Source organism: Rhyacophila brunnea, unplaced genomic scaffold (assembly GCF_057557595.1).
Source record: "Rhyacophila brunnea isolate RB1 unplaced genomic scaffold, BYU_Rbru_1.0 scaffold_12, whole genome shotgun sequence".
Taxonomy (NCBI): Eukaryota; Metazoa; Arthropoda; class Insecta; order Trichoptera; family Rhyacophilidae; genus Rhyacophila; species Rhyacophila brunnea.
The window spans coordinates 15,245,901-15,257,093 of NW_028232774.1; the positions used below are offsets into that span (position 1 = coordinate 15,245,901).

The 11,193-nt window shown below is 33.2% G+C and overlaps 1 protein-coding gene across 1 annotated transcript; it reads left to right on the plus strand.

Annotated features, from left to right (window-relative positions):
* Window positions 1–265: 265 nt before the first annotated feature.
* Window positions 266–10,959, plus strand: LOC147077818 (uncharacterized). Its single transcript, XM_085940084.1, has 14 exons — window positions 266–542; window positions 622–716; window positions 817–982; window positions 3,628–3,768; window positions 4,691–4,923; window positions 5,185–5,595; window positions 5,871–6,611; window positions 6,709–6,866; window positions 7,244–7,363; window positions 7,475–7,606; window positions 7,697–7,828; window positions 8,398–8,630; window positions 9,023–9,285; window positions 9,721–10,959. The coding sequence occupies exons 1-14, from the start codon at window positions 368–370 to the stop codon at window positions 10,957–10,959; spliced, it is 4,239 nt and encodes a 1,412-aa protein (XP_085796210.1). The 5' UTR covers window positions 266–367.
* The last annotated feature ends 234 nt before the right edge of the window (window positions 10,960–11,193 follow it).

Consider the following 11,193-nt stretch of genomic DNA (forward strand, 5'->3'; position numbering starts at 1 on the left):
AATGTCGAATTTCAATTTTAAAATTGGAGCTACGTTAAAACCCGTGCACAGTTTTTACTTAAATATTTTTTTTATTTTTGTTTTTTTATTATTTATATTTATAATTTAATTAACTAGCAAATAATAATTGTTCGTCTTTCTATTTATCATGTTTGTATTTTTGGAAAAAGTATTCCTTGCATTAGTTGTGTTCGTGATGTTAACGATAAAATAAAACTTTTATGAACAAGCCAAAGTTTTCGTCGCCATTTTTTATAAACAAATCACTGTCAATGATAATTTGAAAACGTTATAATTGTATATCGAGATACATGATGAATAACGTTTCCTCTTAGATTCTATTGAATTAATAGAACAACCAATAAACATGGCAGAAGATAATAATCAAGGGACACCCAATTCGAAAGAAGACTTTCGTAATATGTCTAGAGAAGAGTTTCAAAATAAACTTTACGTATGGTTCGAAGAAAAAGGCGTATTGTCAGAATTACGAACGCATCTCAGGCACCAAATGATAGAAGCTCTTAAAACAACTGATATAGGTCATTTTATATAGACATCAAAACATTAACGACTATATGATGCTATTTATATCATAATGAAATTATATTTTTTTTATAGGCCACAAAATCGCTGCAATACAAAGACAGAATCAAAATATTTCTCCAAAATATCAAGCATTGAACCTTCTAATTGCAGAGTATTTTTTACAACAGGTCGACATACAATCTTAATTATTAATTTATTTGCTAATTGAGAACTTTAATAATTGTTTGTAATTATAATACCTAATTAATATTTTTATCTTTTCAACAGCGGTATGACTATTCGTTGTCAGTATTCAGCTCTGAGATCCCAATGCTTTCCTCTCTGCCTAAATTTACAAATAAGTTTGTAAAAAATTTAGATGGTTCCCAAAATAACAACAATCGAGACATCAAATTTAATGACAGAGATGTTTGGGACATTCTCGAGGCCCTCGGTAAGATATCCATAACTGCTATAATTTTCTATCAAGAATTTTCTTTAGAAGACCCGAAGTTTCTTATATTCCAGGATTAATTTGAGACTCAATGTACGCAAACGGTATTTTAAATGTAGTAAGTAGAGATGTAGTGGGTTTGGAGTTTACCGACACAGGTGTTTTTGTTAAACAGCAAAAACCACAGAATTTCTAATCTCACGGATATAGAAAATTTTGTGTTTTTATTTTTTACTTAATTTAACGCAATAATCAATCAATATTAAGATGGAAAAAAATCATGACTTTATTTATTCATATCGCTAAGTATTGTATGGATAACTTCTATTACTTATCTTAAGCTGGCGCTACAGACCATTCAAGTCCACAACCGAATGCACAAGCACTAACCCGAGGCTCTCTCTCTCCAGTCAGTCACACTCAGCATCTTGATGTTATCCGCATATCCTCCTCCAGAGCAACCCAGGGACTCAGTGCCTACTGGGGTTCTGCCACTACCCACTAATCACTCACATAAACACAGTGACGTCCCTAGACAGAATGCCGCCCCTAGGTAGCGTCAAAATGCCGCCCCATTTTTTTATCATCCTTTCATTACTCCAATATCTAAGAAATGTGTTGTATGCAGCATGGCCCCCGCATCCTGAAGCGGGCCCCCAGGCTAGGATCTTTAGCGGCCCCCCTACCTACCGCTAAGGATAAAGGCAGTGTGACGCTCTACAGTAATGTTTTCCAAATGGTGTACGCAGTAAAATTAATGTGTATGTTTAGTGTTTTTTTTGTATAATTTAATACATCCATTTGAATTATGGAGTTTTTAAGTATCGCTACACAATTAAATATTGTATTGTACAACCACATAATTTTAAATAATAACATTAGTGAAGGAAAATAGCGCGCTTTTTCTGCTATTAGAGCAAATTTGTGATATGTGTTTATCTCACTTATCGAGCCCGGGCCCCAGGCTAGAGCCCTGTCAGCCCCCCCATGTAGGGGCCATGGTATGGATACATTACTAACAAAATATATACACTAAGACTGAAACATACAAAATTTAATTTAGATATTAATAAATAAATAAGCGAATAAATATATTATTAGTTAGACACTTTCCCAAATCACCAGAGTCTGAGATGCTATTTGGTTGATATGTCTGACACATTTGGTTTGTACCATTTAGTAATACCTACGCAGATGTATTATTTTCACACCATTTTTTCTATGCTATTATTGTACCCTGCAACATGTAAACAAAATAATTTTCCTCATTATTTATTTAATATAAACTTACTTTCAATCATAAATACGCTATTAATTAATAGTCTCAACACTCAACCGTTACAATAAACAAATTTTCCTGACGATTACTATTACTAAACGATTACTAATAAATAGTAGTAAACAGTCAAATTAAAATATGATATAATTTAGGTAGGTGCTTACTAGTATACATTTTTATTACAATTAGCTGGTACTTAACGTAAATACCTATTATATGCACGAATACTAATTGATTATGTCAAATATCAATAAGGATTAATAATCATAATGAATATCTATTTTGCAATAGGTACATCCGGCAACTTTTAAATCTCGCGAGTGACTGGCAAAAATATTTGGATAAATTAAAAAGTAGTACCTACCTATAAATCTCTACCATAATTTTCATTGTTTCGTTACCAACCTTGACATCTATATAATATTATTTTGTTTCAAAACTTCGGTGTTTGACGTTCCTTCAACCGGTCGTCCATCATCGCTCATTCAGCGCCACATAATTGGCTTTTGCGCGGTATACCTACCTAATATCACTGTTATGAAAGGAACTCTTTAATCTGAGTTAATGACATTATATTATTATGACTGATTTATTATGGTTTTTTGGTGTTGTACATTTATCATAATATTCATAATGTGTCTAGGTGCTAAAAAAGTCGTAAAAAATATTTTTTATTGGCATTTGTGTTATTTTTTATTGGCATATGCGGAGAGTGGTGACATCATACTAAAATCGCCGCGAGTACCTACTGGGAAATAATTTTAAAAAAACATCCGGAAAAAAACATCTCCAACGCTCTGGTTATAATATAACTAAGTTTAGGTAGCTATTTCTATATAATACCAAATGATTCTCCTCGATTTGCCGCCCTTCGAGTATCAGCCGCCCCAAAGCGACACTCAATCTGCCTACCCCCACAGGACGTCACTGCATAAACAACAATCGATTATAAATACTAATGGATAACTTTTATGGAATTAATAACTTGCAGTGGTCCTTTGAATTAGATATGGCGTTCCCGGGTGCCGAGATACACTTTTAGAACCTCTACCATAAACACCACGGAACACAAAAACTTAAATACATGTTAAAGAATATATTATTATTTTCAATATGTATGTTTGTGTCATAATATGCATTAAAGTTTGTTACGTTAACGCATCACGCATTCAATATTGGAATATTTGAGGACAATCAGGAAATTCTGTATTTCTTGCGTTTAATAGCTACCCACTTATTAAATTATAAATCAAAACTGGCAACTGCCTTTCGCATTGTTATCTTATTAATCTGTTCTGTTAAAGGCATAGAGTGAAATTACAAAGGGTATTCATCATTAGTATACATAGTAAGTATTTGTTTACAGGCTTGCCAACAGAATCAGAACAAGCGCAAGAAGTGTACTCGGCTTACCAAAGTAATTCTACAACAGATACGTTGCTTGTATGGCTTATCCGACTACTCACAGCTGCATTGAGAAAGATCAGCTCGGGAGTTAGAGCTAAGGGTAATTAATTAATATACTACCTCAGATAATTATGCATAAATATTATTCAAAATTAATCTAAGCGCATAGTAGAGAAACTAGAAAACTCATCTCTCGTTCTGTGAGTCACGGTTTCATTCTGTAACTGCGTCGAATTTATTATGTTGTTCTTTCAATCAATATGTTTATTTAAATCCACCCCAATATGCACCAAATAGACTATGAAAATACCCAATAGCTAATCCTCATAAAATGTCTGCTCTGGGTTGGGCTCTATATTAAAAGGTTTTTCAGGTGAAGAGAGTTTGGTTTGGTCAGAATGAACGGAGGATTCAGGGACGAATTGTAATTATATACTTGTCCCTATTCATTATTCAATATCACTATTAGTCATTATTCTTCACAAAAAAGAAGACAGGAGAAGTGGCAAATCATTGTCCAATTAGTCTGATCCCTATCATCTACAAGACTTTTACTGACCATATTCAAGTCGTCACGGAAATCATAGAGCGTTGCCAGGAAACAATTCATGAGTTTTCCAATAGTTATCATCCACTAGCAAACATATTGGTTGTTGGGGTGCAAAGTTGCCATGATATCGTTGTTTGGTTGTCCATAGACAATCTTGGATATATTCCTAAGTGGAAATGCGAGTGAAAGGGATTAATTTCCGATACTGATCGACAAACATTACTCAAAAAGATTATTCATAATATAAAACATAGTTATTGCGAAATGTAGTCTGAGAAGTTCTGACTATATTATGGAAAACAGCACGTCCTGGAGTTGATAATACCTTCTCAGTAGATGGATATCCATTTGCTCCATCTTGGAGAGCAGAACCGATAATTTACACCACTTATCTGCAATAATATCTTTTCACTAGAATCAGTCCCAAATTTTTAGCCATTATCCATATTGTATACGCTTTTATTTCGTTTAGAGAAAACAACGCCTACGATAGTAATCAAAGAGGATCTCCAGAGCGATAAAACAGATAATTTATCTAATGAGACTATTGTAAAACATTCTGAACCCGCAATTATTTATCCTAAGCATAAACCAAATGAAAATATTACTGATTCTAAGAAAACAAATATTACTAAGTCAATGTTGAACGATGATAATGCTGAATTGAGAATTGATCCAATTGAAGTCGAGCACATCATATCTCAGGTAAGTTATTTACATAAATAAACAGTGAAAACGCACTTAATATCTTATAATAATCTTTCACTATGCCCATAGATCACCTCAATTTTAGCAATTACTTAGTGAAGCCTTAACTATCATCAATTATAGAGTTTCTGCTGTTCCTCAACTGAAACGTCCATATGGCGTCAACTCTTCTTTGTTCTTCCGTCTTGCAATCTATTAGTGTTGGATTATTAGGTTTTTGTCTCACATATGTTTTATGATTCAAATTACCGATTATAGCTTCATGAGAGAATGCAGAGCGCTTTTGATCGCGAGCTAGAAATAGCAAGGAGATCTGAATGGCAACAATGCCGCAGTATGATCGAGAGATGTGACACAGAAAGAGATACGCTGCTAGAAATAGAACGGGAAAAGTTACGCAAAACAGAAATTAGTCTCAGGAAAAAACTGCAACAGGAGTTATTGATGGAGAAACAGAAACTGATTATGGAAGAGAAAATCAATTTGATCGAAATGCAGAGGAGAATTGAAAGGGAATTGGAAGTAGAGAGAAATTTGTTGAAAGATGAATACCGTAAGATTATACAGGGTAAAAGTGACAATATGTCCGGTATTATACACAACCAGGAGAACTCCTTGAAACTCGCATTGCAGGCTGTGGAATATCAGTCAAACAGGTTCAAAGAACAGGTAAACTCTTTCGTCATACATATTTTTATATTCATTTAGTTTGATGTATTTTTTTATGAATACAATTAGGTATTCTCCGCTCAGCTTTCACTAGCAAAGGCCATTATTTAAAAGTCATTGCGGACAGAGTCGTAATTTCCTTTTAATAGCAATGTATGAAAGCCATGTTTAAAGCTAAATGTACCGCTGTTGGTAATGTTACCTATAAGGTTCAGCTCTTGTGTGACTATTTTATAATAATCCAATGTTGATCATTTTGTATCTGTATTTTTTAGGAAAAGATGCTTAGCAGTATTCTCCATGAACTAGAGAAAAAAGCTCAACCAGATGTTACGGAACCCAAAGAATCTTCGATCATTAAAGACACAAAGGATGCTACATGCCAAACAATTAATGTGGATCTGAACCATGATGAAGATGAATCAAAAACAATCGATAAACTAAAATTGCTTCTCGAGATACAGCAGCAAAAAATGGATGATATGTTAAAATGTTCAATGCCATCTGCAAATGTTGACAGTATAACTATTTCAAAGGTTGAAAATATTCATAAAGAAGTTCAAACTTTGTCTATAAAAGTTCAAAATTCTCAAACCAATACAGATGAAAATGAATTCAATAAGTCTGTTTTACCATATGAAAAGAATGGTTTAGGTCTAGCTGATGTGAAGAATAACATTATTTCGGGGTCTGAAATTCCTAAAATTGTGTCCAATGCAGCCAAGAAGAGTTCTAATGTTTATTATACATTGTCTACTGAAAAATTGCAGCCAATTGAATGTGACAGGCATGTTCCGAAATCTCCTGAACACAAAAATGGAGGTGAAAATAGTTCCAGGAAAAATATCAACGACCAAGTATCATCTGAGAAACTGACTTCTAATAAAAAAGACTTTCCCTCAGGCTCAGATATCCCTTCTGATTTGATAGATGTTAACGGTGATAATAGGTCACTGAACTATATCCTAAAAAGTCTACGAAATGAAAATGTTTATTTGAAAGCATTCAATTCGCAGGTTGGTATTTTTCAATTTGTAATATACAGTCCAACATAAATAATATAATGGTTAATCAGTACTTGGATATTTAAATTAATCATAATTTATATTGCAGCAAAGGTTACAAATTCAAGAGTTAATTTCAAATCATACCAGCATGAAGAAGGAAATTAATAACGCTCATGCAGAAGTCCTAACTCTGTCATCACAATTGGTGAATTTGAGTAAAACAAATGAATATAATCAACCTTCAAAACTAACCGAAACAAAAAGGTTCGTGGATAATGTATATTTCTTGCATGCTATAACATTTAAATTCATAGGTACATCATCAACCGAGGTCGATTCCACACACCTCCGTCGAACTTATATTATTCCCATGTTCACATAATAGGTATATTATATACATCATTATGGAAATTAACGAATTTATAATATACATTAATCAGTTTTTTTATCATGTTCATAAATGCCCATCCTTATAACATCCATTTTGACAAAATATTATTACAAATCTGTGCTTGCATTATGCGGAGCGGTTGGGTGATAATCTGTCAGTCAAAATATTGTAATGTGATTACGTTATCTTTGTAGTATACCTACATAACCATTTTGTTCAATTAACATCCCTCTATTAATTTCTTATTCAGAGTCAATTCTGCACCATGTTCTTATCGATCAAAAAAGGAGTCAACCCCACAAAAGAATGAAGTTTTTCAGGAATTACCTGCAAAGAAATTACATAGTTCCCGCAAAACTATAGTTGACAGGTAAAACAAGTTTTTTTACTACATACATACATTTATCTATCAAAGCATTAACAGATAATACTTTTGTAAGTGCAGTTGACCCGTCTAATATCCTTCTTATTTTATTTCAAGAATACTGGAGCACAGAAAAGATCTTCAAAACTTGCACCAGAAATCTTCACAATCGGCGAGGATTAAGAACTTTGATAAATTTTCTACGCAAACAACTTCAGATGAAGATAATCTTGAAAAAGATGCAAGAAGGTCCATTTATTATTGTTGGCATATCATTGTTTCTATTCTTTAACTCAACTTGAGTATTTTCAATTTTAATAATAATTTATTGCCTTACAGGAGTTCCCGATACACTTGTGGTAAAAAGTTTTCTCGGATAAGCAGAAGATCGAAAGAAATATTTGAAAAAACTGAAGATGATACAAGCCCAACAGATGATATTGTCAAAGAAGCGAAAAAACGACTTAAAATGTATTGTATAAATCGCACCATGAGTGTAAAACCAAGGCATCTGCAAAAGACATATTTTGGATATATTAGGGTTTGAAGTCTTCGTTTTGTTAGGAGAAATAGAGTTTTTAAAAAAAAAATCATAATTGGTTTATATCTACATTATATTGCATGTTCTTTCAGTTGCTTCACTTTTACATTATCAAGTTCACGACTTTTGCATTTAATCTTGAAATTGAAAAATTTGCAGATACCTTGGTTTTACACTCACGGTGCGAAATATTCTTCTTGTTAAATAAGACAGTCACACAATTTTGGCTATTCTTTACCACAGTCCCCCGATTATCGCAAAAGAAATATTGTTGATTTTGCGATATCATTCTTTACAATCTTGTAAATCGAAATTGCGTCATGATTTAAAAAGGTCATTATAATGACAAACCGTATTACGTATAAGTGTATATCATGTTTACCTTTTCAATCCTCAGCTCCCTAATTATTATTAGCTACGTACTTTTGCTACTAGTGCAATGGTAATGTTTCATATAGATTTCTATGTATTTACAACAAAAATTGTGTTTCAATCGCAGGTTGGAAATGGAGAGTGAAGCGGTAGATAGATCCTATCAAGAATTCAAATCGAGACAATCCGAAAGTCTCATCGAGGCCCTTAGCAGTAAATTGAGAAGCAGCGATGAGGGTGATCGGTCTGCCTACCGACAGACTGCCACATATCTTCCAAAGCCTCCTCTGACTTCATCATCAGAGGTATTACACAGAAGTCATAAATATGGCAACACCTCATACAGAAATCAAATCACTGGTTAGTTACTTTTTAATATTATTTACTTAACTAATAATTCCATCAGAAATTATTGTTATATATTCAGCACTGAATAATTTAATTGTAATAAAAAACATATTGGCATAAAGCAGAATAACACGATTCAAAAATTTATTGCATTGATTATGATTAATGTATTAAAAGTTAATATTAATTAACCAATATTAGTAACGGTAAAATATTGGCTTATAATGTCGCTGTGTCTGGCAAATCCATATGTTAAGATGAACAAAATCAGTATACTACGTACTGTCACTGATGCCGCTAGTAGCTCTACACTCCCTCTTAATTTCAATATACACAAGACATGTCCATATTTGACTTTTATAAAACAATAATCTCAAATGGGAACAAAATATATTTTTTTTCAGACAGCATTTGTCTAACCGCTCCGCAAACGGCCACATCGGAGTTGATTCAACAAATGCCGTTTAACTTGAGACAGCACGACTCTCCGCAGTACAACGTGTTGAGACGGGTCCACAAACCGACTATGAAAATCGACAACAGCGTCTTGCAAAACTACATAACTACCGCTCAGAGGATGAACGAGTATTTGACAAAAAATCCCAAATCATTTGCAGATTCGCTCCTCAGAAACATTGACTATAAAAAAAGAAACGCAAATCCATCGGTAACTTTTAATGCGAGAAGCTCTGCAAGCTTCAGCAGATACACCATGAAAATTTCTGATTGGGACAATAATAAAAGAAATTCTCAAATTGATAGTAACCGTTCGACAGATAAAAAACATGATGGAGAAGATTCACATTTAATCAAGGGGTCAACGATTAGTGCCAATGAGTCTGATAATGAACAGGAAATTACTACACGTGGAAATTGTTCAAATAAACATACACGTTTAATAAGCAATGCCACTTTGTTGAATAACATTAATAGTGTACGCAGGAAATTATCATTTGAAACCTGTGAACGTCAAAATAATTCGCTCGCCTCTGTTAATAATACAAATCATGCTAATTCTTCAGAAATATTCACTAAGCAAAGTAACGAGTTGATTGAAAATGATAATAACATTATTGTAAATGATAACATCGCTAAATTTAAGATAGATTTATTGCATAAAGTCAATGCTGCACGGAAACAATTTAGGGAAGATAATTTTCTCAATGGAAACCCTGCCGATGTTGAAGTTTCTTCAATATTATTGCTGCCGCGGAAAAATATAAGTAAGAATGGAGAGAGCGATGATAGAATAATTGGTTCTCATAATTCACCTATTGAAAGTGTTGAACAAGAAAAGAGTGATGTGATAGCAGACATAATTTTAAATGCCGGTACGAAAGGTGCTGACAATGAAAAGATAACTGCAACAGCCGGCGGGATCGATGAAGCACTCGGTAAAGACAATAATTCGGAGAATGGTCTCCAAGTATCCACTAAAACTGCAGACGACGATGTTCCAGAAGAATTGTTAATTTTAGAATCTGACAAGCTTGAACCTGAATCAGATAATTTGATAGAACAAGCATTGAATGAGGATATAGATCAGATGCACGCTAGAAATAGTATGGATGAAGTTAAAAATACAACAGAGATTGACAAAAGTAGTAAAGAAATTGATTTAGAAGAAGAAATTCTATTGAATGCTAATGAAAATATTTTGGCTATTATTGCAAACAGCAATGAGGAAGAATCGGCTGAAGATGAATTAGATCAGAAAAATGATGTAACAAATGACATTATAATATCTCAGGTGGATTCGATTAATCGTGAAACGTTAGTATCTGACAAAGAGAATGATGATAAAATATATGGGTCGAGTGGAGTTGAATCAAATCATGAAATAAAAGAAGCTTCCATGAACAATGATTTGGAACAAAACAATAAATATGCTGAAGATGGAGAAAAAATTGAAGCAATTTCACCGCAGATGAAAGATGAAAATGGTAAGAAAATAGGCGAATATTTTGTTGAAAATGCCGAAAAACAAAATGATTCTCACGAGTCCATTTTGAATGACAACCTTCATCCTGACGATGAGATAAATGAAAATGTTGAAGAAAATATCAATTTAGATAAGTCACCAATAAACAACATGGAAAATTATTTGCCCCTACAAGAAATCCACAGTGAAATTGGCACAATTGAAAATTTATCAATAAAAGAAGGGTCACTATCTGATGGAGAAGTATGCGGACAGCCAGATAACATGTCCAATAAGTCTATTCTGAGTGAGCATGTTCTCTCGGAAGACAATATGGTGGAGTCGAGCTTCGAGCTTAGTAATCATTCGGCAATATCTATTCCTAAGATCTCCGATGACAATGAAAGCTTCTGGAACTAACTGTGCATATTATGGTTATCTGTTTATTGATAATTTCGCTGTAGTTAAACGATTTTTTTTATATTCAAATGAATATATAAACAAGAATAAAATATCATCTCATATATTATTACCCTATATGTAGCTCTTTCAGATTTGGCAAGCGATCGTGTGCCTTATTTATTATGTCCGAAAAAAAAAGTACCTGACACATTCTTTTTTTGATTATTTGTTTTAGTAAGATTTTAATCGCGA

Excerpts from the sequence above, each read along its gene's own strand:
- LOC147077818 (XM_085940084.1), top strand. The coding sequence starts at position 368 with ATGGCAGAAGATAATAATCAAGGGACACCCAATTCGAAAGAAGACTTT. Across the intron at positions 7,364-7,474 it reads CGCAAAACTATAGTTGACAG|AATACTGGAGCACAGAAAAG; the intron begins GTAAAACAAGTT and ends TTTTATTTCAAG. Across the intron at positions 7,607-7,696 it reads CTTGAAAAAGATGCAAGAAG|GAGTTCCCGATACACTTGTG; the intron begins GTCCATTTATTA and ends ATTGCCTTACAG.